Source organism: Oryctolagus cuniculus, chromosome 7 (genome assembly GCF_051225735.1).
Source record: "Oryctolagus cuniculus isolate XC-2025 breed Fujian yellow rabbit chromosome 7, ASM5122573v1, whole genome shotgun sequence".
NCBI lineage: Eukaryota > Metazoa > Chordata > Mammalia > Lagomorpha > Leporidae > Oryctolagus > Oryctolagus cuniculus.
In genome coordinates, this window is record NC_142873.1 from 22,603,092 (window position 1) to 22,619,277 (window position 16,186).

At 51.4% G+C, this 16,186-nt stretch overlaps 1 protein-coding gene across 2 annotated transcripts in view; it reads right to left on the minus strand.

Moving 5' to 3' along the window:
• Positions 1-2,330: 2,330 nt before the first annotated feature.
• Positions 2,331-16,186, minus strand: part of NUB1 (negative regulator of ubiquitin like proteins 1) — a 32,773-nt gene continuing 18,917 nt past the window's right edge. For both annotated transcript variants that reach the window (XM_089299510.1, XM_002715058.6), the window contains exons 9-15: positions 10,214-10,400; positions 9,179-9,286; positions 8,271-8,423; positions 5,464-5,610; positions 3,571-3,663; positions 2,763-2,940; positions 2,331-2,570 (exon numbers count right to left, since the gene is read on the minus strand). In XM_089299510.1, the coding sequence (XP_089155636.1) occupies positions 2,392-2,570; positions 2,763-2,940; positions 3,571-3,663; positions 5,464-5,610; positions 8,271-8,423; positions 9,179-9,286; positions 10,214-10,400 (1,045 nt within the window). In that variant the 3' untranslated portion in view covers positions 2,331-2,391. The remainder of the gene's footprint in view (positions 2,571-2,762; positions 2,941-3,570; positions 3,664-5,463; positions 5,611-8,270; positions 8,424-9,178; positions 9,287-10,213; positions 10,401-16,186) is intronic.

The window sequence follows — 16,186 nt, forward strand, 5'->3', positions numbered from 1 at the left end:
AGACAAAGCAGGGGTAATCTGACAAGCCAAGCACAGGTGCACTTGGCCAGGGCCAACACACCTTATCCCAGCCTCAGGCTGACCTCACCACTTTCCTGAAGTCATCCCCCGACCCCCTACCCCCACCCCAAACCCCTCTTTGCGGGCTCTGTAACTGGACTCAGCGACTGTCCAGCCAGGCTCGTCTCCACACTCACCAGCTGGTGGGGCCGCAACCACCCCTGTGATCCCATGAACGGATCTCACGGTGGCTTCCCCCACATTGTGTCTGTGCTGGGCCCAGAGTGTTCCTTCTCCTCTGACCCTCCACGGAGAACGCTCCCGGGCCCTCCTCTGGCTGCCTCAGCCCCCTCGCTCCCAGCAGCCACCGTCTGTCCAGTTTCACACCCCCAGAGGCGCCAGCCGCGCCTGGGTAACAGTGGACATCCTGCCCCACCTGCAGAACCGGCTTCTCCACAGCTCCCTTCACTCTGCTTCCTCCCTAGCCTCTCCATGATCATCAACAAAGCCAGTTCGGATGCTAGAAGCCTCTGTCTTGATCTAAGCCCACAGTGGTGCCTTGTTAGCCAAAAGCTTAAATTCAGGCCTGAAACGAAGACCAACATTGTCTCAAAGAGATATCAAGAGACTCATCACCAGGGCTGGTGCTGTGGCACAGCGGGTAAAGCCCCGCCCTGCAGCACCGGCATCCCCTATGGGTGCTGGTTCAAGACCTGGCTGCTCCACTTCTGATCCAGCTCTCTCTCTGCTGTGGCCTGGGAAAGCAGTGGAAGATGGCCCAAGTCCTTGGGCCCCTGCACCCACATGGGAGACCCGGAAGAAGCTCCTGGCTCCTAGCTTTGGGTCAGCTCAGCTCTGGCTGTTGCGATCACTTGGGGAGTGAACCAGTGGATAGAAGACCTCTCTCTCTGGCTCTAACTCTTTCAAATAAGTAAATCTTTAAAAAAAGAGAGACTCATCCCCTCAGCCCGTGGCCTCTACCCATCACATCCTGGGAGGTGCACCGCGGCCTGCCCTCCCGCCCCGCCTCCCCACCCCGCCCCGCCTCCCCTCCCCACCAGCACCCGAGCTGTACAGCAGATGTCCCCTGCTGCTTCTCAGGACCCTCACTCCAATCCTCACAAAACCCAGTGGAAAAAAGTCTTGGATAGACACGAAGCTCTAGGTCACCCACACGTAATCTAGGAATTTCGGTAACTTATGGCAAAGGTAGCCTGGCAACTTCTGAATGAATTTCCCACCTCTGATCTCCAACACCATCACTCATTTTAAAAGAACGACAAGGTTCCCATCTGTCTCAACTGGACTGCTGTCTGCATTTTAGAAAATGTAGTTGTTGATTCATTTTATCTGAAAGGCAGAGAGGGCTGGTTTACTTCCCCAATGTCCTGAGAGCCAGGGCTGGGCCAGGCTGAAGCCAGGAGCCTGAAACTCCACTTGGGTCTCCCGCGTGGGTTAGCAGGGAGCCAAGTACTTGAGCCATCATCTGCTGCCTCCCCAGGCGCACTGGATCCAGGCCGGAAACTAGATCAGAAGCAGCACAGCCAGGACCGGAGCCAGGTACTCTGACAGAGTACAGGCAACGCAACCCCTGTGCCCGCTGCCTGCCCCTGCTGTCCACATCTGATGACGTCACAGCCCTTCAGTCAGCCCGGTGAGGGCGACACGTGGCCCGTCCTACCCACGGCCACGGGAGTTTCCGCTGACTCTGGATCAGGAATGCGTGTAGCACTTGACTCACTCACCGCCTGGCTACTGCCGGCCGTGCCCTGCGTGCTAGAAAGGACTTTTATTTAACACACATCTACGGAGGAACACAGGGTGGCACTGAGCCTGGCCATCGGAGCCACATCTTTTCATATACAGAATCTCCACAAAAACCCTGCTGGCCTGGCTGGTGCACCCCGGGGGTGCCCGCAGCACTCCCGCAGCACCTGGAGTGGAGAGTTAAGCACAGTTCCAGGGCGGGGTGGAGGGGCTCACAGCTAGCGACTGCGGCGTGCTCACAGGGAGGACGCTGGGCAAGACCAAGAGGCCGTCAGTCCCAAGGCCTTCCCTCCCACCCCTTGTCCTGCAGGCCTTCCCCGGGGAGCAGCCCACCCCTACAGTAAGCCTCCTTGCCACCACGGGGAGGGGGGCTCAGAGCGCAGTACTTGCAGGCAGAGGGCAAGAGCAGGAGCAAGGCCACGGGAAGCTCCCTCCCCGAGAGCCGGGGCGGAGGGCCCAGGGCCCGGCTGGCCCCAGCAAGTGTTTTCCATACCTCCTACCCCAAGGAGGGAGCCTGTGTGCGGCAAAGCCAGAGAAGACGTAAGAACAAAAGAAGCCCTGTGTTAGACTTCTGATAATGATAGAATTTATAAGCAGAAACATAGTACTTATTTTTGTCGTTATCTAGTTTTTCTTTGTTGCAGACTTTATATTTTCTACATAGGATAAGTACTCTGCAATAATAATCTCCTCGTCCTCCAGAGTGGAGTCAAGGTAGTCTTCCTCGTGTTCTGGGATGTCTTCCAGGATTTCGTTGACGGCCTCGGTCTCCATGTCTTCATCAGTCGAGGCACTAGAAGTTCCTGTGACGGCGCAGCACAGTGGGAAGTGAGTTAGACAAGAAGACTCGCCCCCAGGGCGACTGACGTCAGAGGTCCCCCTCAGACTGCCTGCTGCTGGCCACCCCGCCCCAGCGGCCTACACAGCCGGGCCAGGCTCCGGGCAGCCTCGGCTCGAGGCCCCGGCCTCCCCGGCCTCCCCACCCTCGGACCTACCTGCAGAGTCGGAAGGGGACGTGGACGGTGTTGAGGAGGAGTCCTCCCCCGAGAGCTGCAGATCCGGAGGGAGGCTGCCTCCGTTGTGGGCAAGGGTCTGAGCCGCCAGCTGCACGTTGCCCCTGAACACTCTCAGTGCGGTGCTGGCCACCACGGCATCAAAGCCCATGTACACGAGCTAGGGGGGAGCACAGGGCAGGGGTGGTGACGGGTGACAGCCACCACGAGCCCCAGCTCGTCGGCACTCCCGACACCCACGTGAGCACGGTGAGGACGGCCCTTCCTGACAGGTTGCTCTTCAGCTCCAGGGTGAGTGTGGGGCCACCTGGGAAGGGGCTTGCTAGACCAGAGTCAGACCGGTCAGAGCTGCTGTGTCTGGACAGGCACCCCAGCGGCATCGAGGGCAGACACAGCGGGAAGCACCTCCGCCCAAGTGGCCACAGTGCACCCGCTCTGCGTGCAGGCACGTGGGCGGGAGTGGCCGTCACTGTGACACAGCTAGACGGGTTTCACAGGACACAGGGACATCCGCTCAGGTCTCGGGCTGAGAGCTGGGGCTCACATACACAGTGGCATGCAGGAAGAAGGGCAGGCAAGCAGAGGAAGGAATTTCCTGATGTTGTCTTCTATTCTTCCTGCTTTAAGGAAACACTTCCTGCTCTGCCGCCCCCCCCCCCCCCCCGCACACCTGGACAGCCTTGCAGGGTCCCAGCAGGCTCACCTTGTGTCCTGCCACCACCCTCATCGCCCCAGCCAGCCCCACCCACGGCCGCGGGAGCCGGGACGGCGCGCAGGCCTCGTCACTCACTTGGTCGATGCTTTCCTGGGAAGGGCTTTCTTGATGGCTGCTCTCAGGGTCTGAATCGTTCAACCACCACATCTGAGGGTTACTGAGGAGAATCTGAAAGCACAGGAGGACCCTTCACTCGTCCCTCCCTGCCATGTGCCGGGCAGCAGAGCCCCGGCTCCTGTCTACAAACAGGACAGGCAGCCGAGCGCAGGACACTGCGATGCGGCTGTGCAGAGGGCGTCACGAGGCAGGGAAAGGGGCCCCAGGCTGGGCAGGAGCCTGTGCTCCCCAAGGCTTCTGGTCAAAGGCGACATCAGAGCTGAGGGCAGAGGAGGAGGTGCAGAGACCAGGAAACGCTCACTCCTCCCCAGCAAGCAGGAAGGGTGAGGCGGGGGCAGGGGAGGTATTCCAGAGAGCAAAAAGTCTCATCAGGGCTTTTTTTATTATTATTTGACAGGTAGAGTTATAGACAGTGAGAGAGAGAGAGACAGAGAGAAAGGTCTTCCTCCCGTTGGTTCACCCCGCAGATGGCTGCCACGGCCGGCGCTGCACTGATCTGAAGCCAGGAGCCAGGTGCTTCTCCTGGTCTCCCATGGGGTGCAGGGCCCAAGCACTTGGGCCATCCTCCACTGCCCTCCCGGGCCACAGCAGAGAGGTGGACTGGAAGAGGAGCAACCGGGACTAGAACCCGGCGCCCATATGGGATGCTGGTGCTGTAGGCGGAGGATTAACCAAGTGAGCCACGGCGCCAGCCCTTGTCAAGGCATGAAAAGCTGTGCACTGCAAGGCTTCCGAGGCGGCTCAGGGCTGCCCTGCTACTCTTTTAAAGGAACCATGCGCTCGAGACTTAAAATGCCAAGCAGGCAGCAAACTTCTTCAACCCCTCGTGACGTGATCCTCGCTCTTCACCTTAAAAACCCTTCTGTAGAGTTTCTGAGAACACTAACTCCTTCGAGCTTGGCTGCGTGTACTGATACTACTTGTATAATTTAAAATGGTTTTAAGCCTTGCCAGTTTTGGACATTGCAAATTTCATATTTCTCCAACACAAAAAAATGAAAACTACATGTTGCAATAACATCTTTTACATTAAAAAAAATACACGCACATGCACATGCACATGCACACACACAAACAAAAATACTGAGCTTTCCGGGGCACAGGACGGGAGTAACCGGTGAAGGCAGGGCAGGCGCCTGCTGCTGCGGCACTGTCAAGGAGACGCATACCCACGTGACCCCCACCTGCCTGTCTAGCCCTGTGTCCAGCCACACTTGGTGTAGAACCTGAACCACAGCTCCCCAGCTGCCCAGGCCTCAGCCTCTCACACTGCCACGCGCCTGTCCACACAGCTGCTGCCACCTGCCCCCATGCACCAAACGGGGGCCCCTACCCCGTGTGTTCTGTGCCTGTCTCCCCTCACTTGTGGGCTCCCAAGGGCAGGTGTCTCCCACTTGGAGCCGCCGAGAGGCAGCAGGGCACCTGCCTCCACTGGGGACTCAGACGCAGGACGCGGACCCCAGCCTGCTCTGTCACTTCTGAGGGATTCCTGAAGAAGCCCTTCCCCACATGTACTATGGGATAAACAAAACTGCAGACTGCAATGGAAAAAGTGCACTGCGACTGCAACTACCGCCCTCCCCCTTCCCTGCGGCAATTCTGTCTCTGTATCACTCCTGTTGCCACGGGAAACCCTGCACAGAGCCCCGGTCTGCGGGCTCTGCCAGCGTGGCCAGCTGCCCCCTCTGAGCCAGGAGGCCTGGAGAACATGAGGGTGCTGACCCCCACACCTAAGCCAGGAACCAGGAGGAAGGCCCACAGGACTGGGCTCAGAACCACAGCAGGACGCTGGAGCGCAGGTGAGTGGCGGTCCAGGCAGGACATGCCCGCTGTCAGGGTCAAGGCACTGACCTTCAGGGCCTCCTCCAGGTTCCCGCTGGCCTGATGCAGCGCCTGCTTGGCCGCTTGCGTGGAGTAGCCCATCCCCTTCAGGTTGTTGATGTTCTCCAGGCAGCGGCGCTTCTTCTCCTTCTCCTCTTTCCTGATCTGGGCCAATTCCTTCAAGAAAACAGCAAAGTCCCAGAGTTAGGGAATGAGACGTCACAGAGCGCTTCCTCTACCCACGCTGTGTAGGAGGCTTCAGGTTGCCAGGCACAGCGAAGAGCCAAACCAAAGAAGACTGACGCTGTCTCTTCCTAGCTGGCCCAGGCAGAGAGAAGGGAACCACAGGGCACAGCCATGGGTGCTGCCCCTGAGGTCCAGGCTAGGGGGAGACTCCCGGCCATGCAGGAGGGGCGCCTCACAAGCCCGTCAGCGGGCATCCGATCCCAACAAGCTCTCATCACTGAGGGTGGAGCCTCTTCCAGGAAGTCGAGCTAGAATGTGGACTCTGCGGGCCGGTGCTGTGGTGGGGCAGCTAAAGCCGCCGCCTGCAGTGCTGGCATCCCATATGGGCACCGGCTCGAGTCCTGGCTGCTCCACTTCTGATCCAGCTCCTTACTGATGGCCTGGGAAAGGCAGCGGAGGGTGACCCAAGTATTTGGGTCCTTGTCACCCATGTCGGGGACCCAGAAGAAGTTCCTGGCTCAGCCTGGCCCAGCCCCAGCTAAACTATGGCCATCTGGGGAGCGACCCAGCGGATGGAAGATCTCTCTTTCTAGCTCTCCCTGTCTCTGTGACTTTGACTTTCAGATAAATAAATCTTAAAAAAAAAAAAAAAAAAAAAGAGTGGACGCTGAATCAGCCACCAGCAGGGTAGCCTTCTTGGGGTAATTTTGTCCTCAACCTTTCTTCTCAGAGGTGCCTGGTGTTGCCACAGGAGCCTGAAAAGCCTACCCTTTCCCCTCCTCCACCCAGCACAGTCAGGACAGTTTTATATTTGTAAACTGGGATGCCCATAAAAATATTTAAAAAAAAAAAAAAAACATAAGCTCTGCTTAACACATGCCACCCCTCTGCTCTCGCCAAAGTTTGAAAACCACTTATTTATCCAACTGCATTTTACCAAGGAGGAGACGGAGACAAGAAATATTTCAAGAAAATTAAGTGACCCGGCCTGTCTCTATCTGAGGGCAACTTCCAACTGCCTTGGAGTGGCCAGTCTCCCCAGTTCCAGCCCCTGCTGCATGGTGCGATGGGTCAAATCATCTCACTCACTGCCCTGAAGTCTGCAGGGCTCCCTTCCACCTCCCCAGCTAAGCTCTAGGTCTTTCTGCTGACACCCAGGTCTCCCGCTCAATGCATCAACCACACAATGCATCAAGCCAGCAAAACTGGTCCACATCACCCACATCTGACTTCTAGTCACACACACACTCACATAAAATGTCTCCACCCACCCATCCTGTGTTTTCAGTCACAGTCCTTGCATTTTTATTTGAAAGGGCTCAGAGACATGCCTAACACGTAAGCACAGAGAAACACAGGGAGCAGACACGAGATCCGGGCAAAACCTAAACACAGTTGAGACACCAAACTGGAGCCTCAAAGCATACTCTTCTTCAACTACAAATGTCTAAGTCAGCTTTCTTTCTTTTTTAATCATGTCCATGCACATCAGAAAATGTAAGTATTTTCCACATGTATATGTGAATTTTTATTTATCTGGAAGGCAGAGGGACAAAGAAAGAGAGACAAAGATCTTCCATCTGCTGGGTTATTCCCTAAGTGCCAGCAACAGCGAGGCTTGGGCCAGGCCAAAGCTAGGAAGTCCACTCAGGTCTCCTCCGTGGGTGTCAAGGACTCAAATATCTGAGCCACCACCATTGCCTCCCAAGATGTGCGCTAGTAGGAAGCTGGAATGGGAAGCGGAGCCTGAACTTGAACTCCAGTATGGGACGCGCGGTCTCAGTGGCATCTTAACCACTTTCCTTAAAAGCCCTTTTGACTGTTTGCCGCATAACCAACCCATGCATCTGCTCTCTTCAGCACCAAGAAAGTGACCGCTGGCCTTTCCTGCCCCTTCCCACAGCCCCTCAGGCTCCTTCCTCCTCCAGGGCTTTCCCTGAGGACTCTGGGACAAGGACTGTCATTCTGTAAACAGGAAAACAAGGAGAGACCTCCACGAGAAGATTCTAGAGACGTTTATGGCCAGAGTGCACAGCCAGGAAGGACCTAGGAGATAATCTACAACCGACTTCTTGTTTGGAGGGAAGGAAAACGGTTTTATTGCTGATATTCCATCATTAACTCGCTTAATACCTTAGCACCTTTCCTGTAAAAACTAGCACAGTGGACATGAGGTTCCTTCCAACTACAAAATTCAAAATCCTAACATTTTATTTAATGTACTTAATTGTTTTAAATGATCTCTTTTTTTGGTAAGTTGTGCTTTTATTACATAATTTGACCTGTTTCATAGACCCGATTCAGCCTTCCAGGCAAGGATGCACTCCCAACACATCGTCATGGGGAACGCGGCTCCTGTAAACTGGCTTCCAGAAACACACTGTGGTGACAGACAGAGGGGAGACTGAGGGTATCACCTGCTGCCACAGCACGAGACGCAGCCAAGGGAACTGCACTGCTGAAAACTCGTGTAACTGAAAAACTTAAGTCTCTCTTTTCTTCTTGACTATTTAATGCCTCCTAGAGATTGATCTTTTGTTGTTGTTTGTTTTATACCCAAGAGAGCTAAGGCATTTTGCAAATAAAGTTTCACAACCCATGCCAAGACCCAGGCCTCCAGCAAGTGCTGTGGGGAGCACGTGAAGAGGCACCTCTCTGCGGTTGGTAATGTGAGTGGCGGCGTGATCCACGTTCCCGTCACACGCCCGCAGGCCAAGCCGGGCTTCCTGGGCTGTAAATCCCAACTGCAACAAGTTGTGAACTTTGGATGGATCAATATATAATTCTTTGAAGAGCTGGCGTGCCTACAGACAGGGAGAAATTCAAGAATCACGTAACTAGAGCAACAGTAAAGCGTAACATAAAGCTAAAGACTAAGAGGAATCAGACTACACAGCATGAATTATGGTGTGTCAGATTTCACTGATCATCCACAGTACAAATGGAAATAGACATCACTACTTCTGCTCCACAACCCATCCATGATCTAACATGGGTATGACACGGCTTAGTGAATGGTATCTATTAGCCCTTCCTTTTTGTAACGCAAGCCCTTGAATCTGAGCTATGTACATGGCATTTCTCACCTTCCCTTGCCGCTAGCTCCCTGCGGCCTGGGGGTTAAGTCTCGGTCAATGGCTTGGAGCCAAGGATGGGAACAACTTCTGGATCGTCTTTCTGAAGAGGCTTGCGCTGGACTCCCCCTGGCCCCCCCTGCTGGTGGAAGAGGCACTGAAAGGAACAGCCTGGGCCACCATTTACTGTGGCTTACAGAGCCACTCTTGGCTCTGTCACTCTACACTGCTGGATGGGAGAGACCTAAACCACTGTGCAATGAAAGTCACTGTTTCTTTTTTTTACATTTCCTGATTACAGATTCTTGCCTGTACCTAACAAATACAGACATGTTGTGATTTACGTGAGGGAGCAGGAACAGGAAACAGCTCCCTTTAAAACTGACGCCTACTTCTCTCTGGTCACATTTTATGCTGAGGTTATAAAATAGCACCGACTGCGGATTTAAAAAGCTGAAAAACGGTTCCAACTTTACTTCTCTTACCTTGTTGAGATACTCACAAGCCTCTTCACCATTCCCACTGTGATAGTTTCGGATACCTTGAAGCAAGTACAGTCTTAAAAACAACACCTTTTCTTTACCACAATTTCCCTAAAATTATTGGAGAAAAAAGGATAGAACTGTCTTAGTTCTAATGACAGGTCTTAACACAGCTGCAACTTTGTCTCCAAGGGGCAAAATGGTAGCAGTAAAACACCCATAGCTTCACTCCTACCGGTGGCAAACATTGCAGACCCCCAAGCACAGGGACGCTCCTTGTACCACCCAGGACAAAAATGGGGTCAGGGTAGTTGACAATGGCCCTTCTGGTCAGCAGAGAAAGACACAAAAATCCAAACCAGGCAGAAGATATTCTACACAGAGTTAAGATTTTGATCACTCATAGGAACAACAGAAAAATCCCTACTTTAGGGCAGATGGTGGTGTAGTGAGTTAAGTCACCACTTGGGATGCCTACCCCCCACATCAGAGAGCCTGGGATTGAGTCCCGGCTCGGATTCTGGTCCAGCTTCCTGGTAATATGCCAGGGAAGCAGCAGATAATGTCCCAAGTACTTGGGCCCCTGCCAGCTAGGCCTGGATGGAGTTCCTGGTTCCTGGTTTTGGCCTGGCCCAGCCCTAGCTGTGGTAGGCATCTGGGGAGCAAACTAGTGAATGGAAGCTCTCTCTGTCACTGTGCCTTTCACATAAATAGATGAATCTTAAAGAGAAAAGAACTGTTATTGTTCTGCACCTCCAGCTTGCATTAGACTCTCCTGGTCAGAGTGATCAACAGTGAGGTTCCACGACTAGAAAACTTTATTCCTCTAAGCTAAACACTCACACACCAAATGAACAGCCAGATCTGGAAAACATTTAGCACTTTATAAAAATATGGCTTAAAAAGAGCACAGTGCATACTCCAAAGTACTACCAAAATAAAATCACCTTTTGCTAGCAATCTAAATCTTTTAACAGGGATAAACACAAACTCTAGAAATGGGCTCAATAGTGCTTAAAACAAATGACAGTAACCCACCTTTATGTGGACCAGTCTCTGATGATTTTCTCCATAACAATTTTTAAAGCATTTCTGGGCCAGGTTTAATTTTTTTTCTGCGTCATCAAGGCATTCCAGTTGTTCCAGGCGGAAGTAACACCACACGATGTCCAGCTGGAGCACAGCATAGTTGTCCACCGTGTCCAGCAGCTCTCTGCAGCACTCACTGGATGAGAAGAAGGGGAAAAGACCTCGCTGACAGAGTACCACCAGAAACCTTGCTGCGAGTTACCGGGATTCTCTTCCAGTCCGGGGCGTACTTTCAAAGACTGCTTAAAAACAAGGTCCCAGTGTTTACGAAGGAAGCTGTATTTATTATCTGAATCTTTAAAATGGGAAAAAGTAAATTTGGGGAATCGTAACTTACCACCACCTGCCCGGGACGGACAGACAGACAGACACACACACACAGCCACCGTTGCAGGAAGCAGAACCCGGGGCCAGTGTGGCAGCATCCCTCAGCAAACACAGGCAGACCAGGCTTTTGAAGCAGTGGCTTTCAACACTGATGCAAATTAGAATCATCTGGCTATGAAGATTTTTTTTTCCTTTTTGAGAAATACTTGCTAGGACTCCACTCTAGGTATATTTCTACTCTTCTAGGTGACTCTAGTAGACAGCCAAGGTGAGAAGCACTGCTTTCCAGTCCAAAACGATGACTACTTGTAAAGAATGCGTCGGCTGATGAAGGTTCTGACAAGGCATTCATTTTCAGTCACATTCACGTTGGGAGGAAGAAACAACATGGAGAAGGCCAGGCTTGAGGCTGGCACTGCGGCATAGCAGGTTAAACCACCACTCACATCCCAGTGCCCCTCTCTGCTAATGCGCCTGGGAAGGCAGCAGAAGATGGCCCAAAGGCTTGGGCTCCTGCACCCATGTGGGAGACCAGGATGGAGTTCTGGGCTCCTGGCTTTGGCCCGGCCCAGCCCTGGCTGTTGCAGCTACTTGAGAGTAAACCAGTAGATGGAGGATATCTCAACTTCACTGTCTCTCTCTGTCTTGCTTTCCCTCTCTCCATCACTCTGCCTTTCAAATAAAATAAATTAAGTCTTAGGGAGAAAATGAAACAAAGAAAAAGCAAATGCCAGGCTCTGAATGCCTGGCTGATTTCTGAGGGCGCACAGGCAAGCTAAATATTTAGCAGGCTGAACCCAGGTACACAGCAAGGAAGAAAGACAATACACAGGATCAGTCTGGAACAGGAGAAACGCTCCCGGCCATCAAGATAACATTTTTAAAGTTATGATTACATTTAAGATTCATAATGCAAGTCAAAATCTCAAGTCTTCAGTACGAAAACATTTACTACAATATATCACATAAATTTACAAACTATAAAATTTTAGAAGATTTATTTTTATTTATTTGAAATGCAGAGTGACAGAGGGATGGAAAGACAGGAAGAGATCTTCCACCTGCTGGTTCACTCCCAAATGGCTGCAACAGCTGAAGCTGGGTGAGGCTGAAGCCAGGAGCCTGAACTGGGTGTCCCCACCTGGGTGGCAGGGACCCAAGTACTTGGGCCGCCTTCTGCTTCCTTCCCAGGTGATCAGCAGGAAGCTGGACTGGAAGTGGATAGAGCAGCAGGGGTGCTCCGATATGAAATGCCAGGATCACAGGAAATGGCTAACCTGCTGCACCACAACACCACCATGCCCACCTCTTGTTTGCTTTCACTGGTATTCTACTAAGACTGCTCCTGGATCAAACCATAAAACCTACATGCCTGCAAGCTTCCTAGCTTGTCTATCAGAATACGCTCAGGAAAAAGAAAAGAAAAGCCAAACAGAAGCTGTTGGTCTTTACCCTTTAAAATAGTGGTCTCTTGGGTTGAGTGTTTTAGGACAGTAGTTAAGACACCATTTGGGCCAGCGCCGTGGCTCACTAGGCTAATCCTCCGCCTTGCGGCGCCGGCACACCGGGTTCTAGTCCCGGTCGGGGCACCGGATTCTGTCCGGTTGCCCCTCTTCCAGGCCAGCTCTCTGCTGTGGCCAGGGAGTGCAGTGGAGGATGGCCCAAGTACTTGGACCCTGCACCCCATGGGAGACCAGGATAAGTACCTGGCTCCTGCCATCGGATCAGCGTGGTGCGCCGGCCGCCGCGCGCCAGCCGCGGCGGCCACTGGAGGGTGAACCAACGGCAAAGGAAGACCTTTTTCTCTGTCTCTCTCTCACTGTCCACTCTGCCTGTCAAAAAAAAAAAAAAAAAAAAAAAAAAAAGACACCATTTGGGGGCTGGCACTGTGGTGCAGAGGGTTAACGCCCTGGCCTGAAGTGCCGGCATCCCATATGGCCACCAGTTCGAGTCCTGGCTTCTCCACTTCCCATCCAGCTCTCTGCTGTGGCCTGGGAAAGCCATGGAAGAAGGCCCAAGTCCTTGGGCCCCTGCACCCACATGGGAGACCTGGAAGAAGCTCCTGGCTCTTGGCTTCGGATTGGCCCAGCTCCAGCCGTTGCGGCCAATTGGGGAATGAACAATTGGATGGAGGACCTCTCTCTCTCTCTTTCTCTTTCTCTGGGTAACTTCTGACTTTCAAATAAATAAATAAACCTTTAAAAAAAAAAAAAGAAATCAGCACTGAATAAAATTCTAAAACTGCCAGGCCTACATGTAAAACTTAGGTCACTTGGAAAACAATGTTTTTTTAAAGCAGTATAGTATGTGTTCTAAAGTATATTTTTCATTAATATTGCTCTGATTTACAATTCTAGTAACTTAATATTCAACAGTTATATTTTCATATGAAAATAATATTAGTTAAAATAAATGTACAGGGGCCAACTTGTGGTATAGCAATAAAGCCGACACCTGCAAGCAAAACTGGCATTTCACATGGGCATAAGTTCTTGTCCCAGCTGCTCTACTTCTAATCCAGCTCCCTGCTAATGACCTGGGAAAAGCAGTGGAAGATGGCTCAAGTGCTTGGGCCCCTGCCACCCAAGTGGGAGACCTAGAAGCTCCTGGATTCTGGCTTCAGCCTGGCCCAGCCCTGGCTGCTGTGGCCATCTAGGGAGTGAACCAACAGATGGAAGATCTCTGTCTCTCCCTCTAACTCTGACTTTCAAGTAAAAAATAAATCTTTAAAATTTTTTTTCTAAAATGTACAAAACTGGGGCTGCCGCTGTGGCATAGCAGGTAAAGCCAGAGCCTGCAGTGCCAGCATCCCATATGGGCACCAGTTAGAGTCCCGGCTGCTCTACCTCCGATCCAGCTCTCTGCTATGGCCTGGGAAAGCAATGGAAGATGGCCCAAGTCCTTGGGCCCCTGCATCCCTGCACCATGTAGGAGACCTAGAAGAAGCTCCTGGCTCCTGGCTTTGGATCAGTGCAGTTTCGGCCATTGTGACCATCTGGGGAGTGAACCAGCAATGGAAGATATCTCCCTCTCTCTGCCTCTCTGTAATTCTGCCTTTCAAACAAATAAATAAATCTTTAAAAATAATTGCATTAAAAACGTACAAAACTTACCTAAATAAAATCTACTGGCCTAGTTCTGGAGTGAAACCTCTTCAGGGCTTAAGTTGGTTAATTAATGGAAATTTATTATGTTTGCCTTATGAAATCTTTATTAAAGATGCCAATTTCAAGAAAGGTAAAGTTAAGCTTAAGTATCTTTTTGCAATAAAGGTTGGCAAAAAAGTCATTTTTAGTTTTATTACTGGCTGTACAGAATCTGTGTACCTTGGTGTAGTTTTTGGTTTTGTCCTATATCTTGCACTAAGAGTTCACTATGTTCTTATATCTGAGGGTTTACAGTTTTTGTCAAACTCAAAAAATTGTTAGATTTATTCAATTTTTTTTTAATTTTCTAAAGAATGACTTATTTATTTGAAAGGCGGAGAGAAGGAGAGAAGGGAAAAGGGGAGGAGGGAAAGTAGGAGGCGCAGGGGCTCAAGCACATGGGCCATCTTCTACTGCCTTCCCAGGCACATTAGCAGAGAGCTGGACTGGAAGTGGAGCAGCCGGGACACAAACCTGCACCCACATGGGATGCTGGTGTGGCAGGTGGCAGCTGTATCCACTGTGCCAATGATGCCAGCGGCCTCACTTTATTTCCTTGACCTCAGACTCCTGGATCCATCCCCTCAACTCAGAGGGACCTCCCTGCAGTTGGGAACAAGCGACTTCACCCGTTTCTGTTTTTCAGTTGCTTCCAGTGACAGGGTAAATCCAGTCCATGCTACACCATCTCAGCTGAGAGCAGAGCTCCCATTTTTAAATAGGGAAAAAACTAGTCTTGGTCTCACTCCATACTGTACCCCAAGATGTACAGTAGAAAGCTGTAATAAACCTCGAGCTTACTTGGAGAAGTCAGGAAAGGAAGTGGGAAAGGAAGTGGAACTGAAGTCTTCCCCCACCTACATTACTGACTCGCATTAAATCTCCTTTATGAAGTGGGGAAACCACTCAAAAACTACGCTAGCAAGCTGGACAGAATAAACAGATCCCAGGACAAGAACGCCATTCTCTGCCGTGTGTCTGGTCTAGTGGCTGAGCACCAGTTAAGATGCCCACACCCACATCAGAGCGCCTGCGCTCTCTCCTCAGCTCTGCTCCTGACTCCAGCTTCCAGCTAATGCAGACCCAGGGAGGCAGCCGTCGTGATGGCTCCAGTGACGGGGTTCCTGCCACCCACGTGCCTTGTGGACTGAGTTCCTGGCTGCTGGCTTTAGCCTGGCCCAGTCCCGCCGCCGTGGATGGGAGCTTGCTCTCTCTCTCTTTCAGACAAATAAATGTTTTAAAAGGTATGACAGTTATTACTAACTACATCTAGTACTTACTGAACATGTTAACAAGCCATGAACTAAAGGTCCACTATTTTTATTTACTACTATTTATTTCAAGGATTAGCACAGGGTAAGATCGAGGAAAATGCACACAGATGAATCCAGATGCACCATGCCTCAGTAACCGCCGAGCGGGAGTGTGGGTGTGTGGAAGTTCACTGTACTCTCTGTTTTTATATTTACTTGAAATGTACACAATAAGAAGTTAGAAACAATTACAATGGAACAAATATTTACCTGAAAGTTATGGACTCAACTTACCAGCTCACACTGTGTGCAGCAAGAGTCTGAAACTGACACCAGAGAGAAGTGAGACAGAGTAAGAGACCCAGAGGCACTAAGCTCTTGTTTTTTGCTATTCCCAGTCTTGCCCTTCACCTCCCAGATGGGAGGGACAATGGAGGCAGGAATTTGTTCAGTTAAAGTTTAAGTTAGTGACCAACGGCAACTGGCAATTTATGAACATTTGTATTCAGCTCTTGCTGGTACAGCGCCAGCTTGGGAATTCACAAAAACAGAAGTTAACCAGAGGCTGTTAACTTTCGACCATTTCCACGTATCAAGTCTACTTTCCAAATGTCTAACAGGCCTGGATTACAGTCGCCAAGTGCCATTTCCCTTTCAAAAGAACCAGGAGTCTTTGGGAAACTTCCGATTCCCAGTCTGGGGCATGACGTCTACAGGATGAGCCTGAAGTATCTTGGGCTCCAGAGATCAGACTACAAGAGCACCAGGACAGGTCAAAAGGGCACAGGGACCACCTGTCAATTTAAGTGCTAAAGCTTGAAACACATCAAATGTTTTAAAAACTATAGGGGTGTGTGTGTGTGTGTGTGTGTGTGCGCGCGCTGTGGTATAGCGAGTAAAACCGCTGCCTGGTACTGGCATCCCATATGGGCGCCAGTTTGAGTCCCAGCTGCTCCACTTTGGATCCAGCTCTCTGCTATGGCCTGGGAAAGCAATGGAGGATGGCCCAAGTCCTTGGGCCCCTGCACCCACATGGGAGATCCCGAAGAAACTCCTGGCTTCTGGCTTCGGATCAGCTCAGCTCCAGCCATTTGGGCCAACTGGGGAATGAATCAGCAGATGGAAGATCTCTCTCTCTCTCTCTCTCTCTCTCTCCCTCTCCCTCTCCCTCTGCCTCTCCTTCTCTCTGCGTGTAG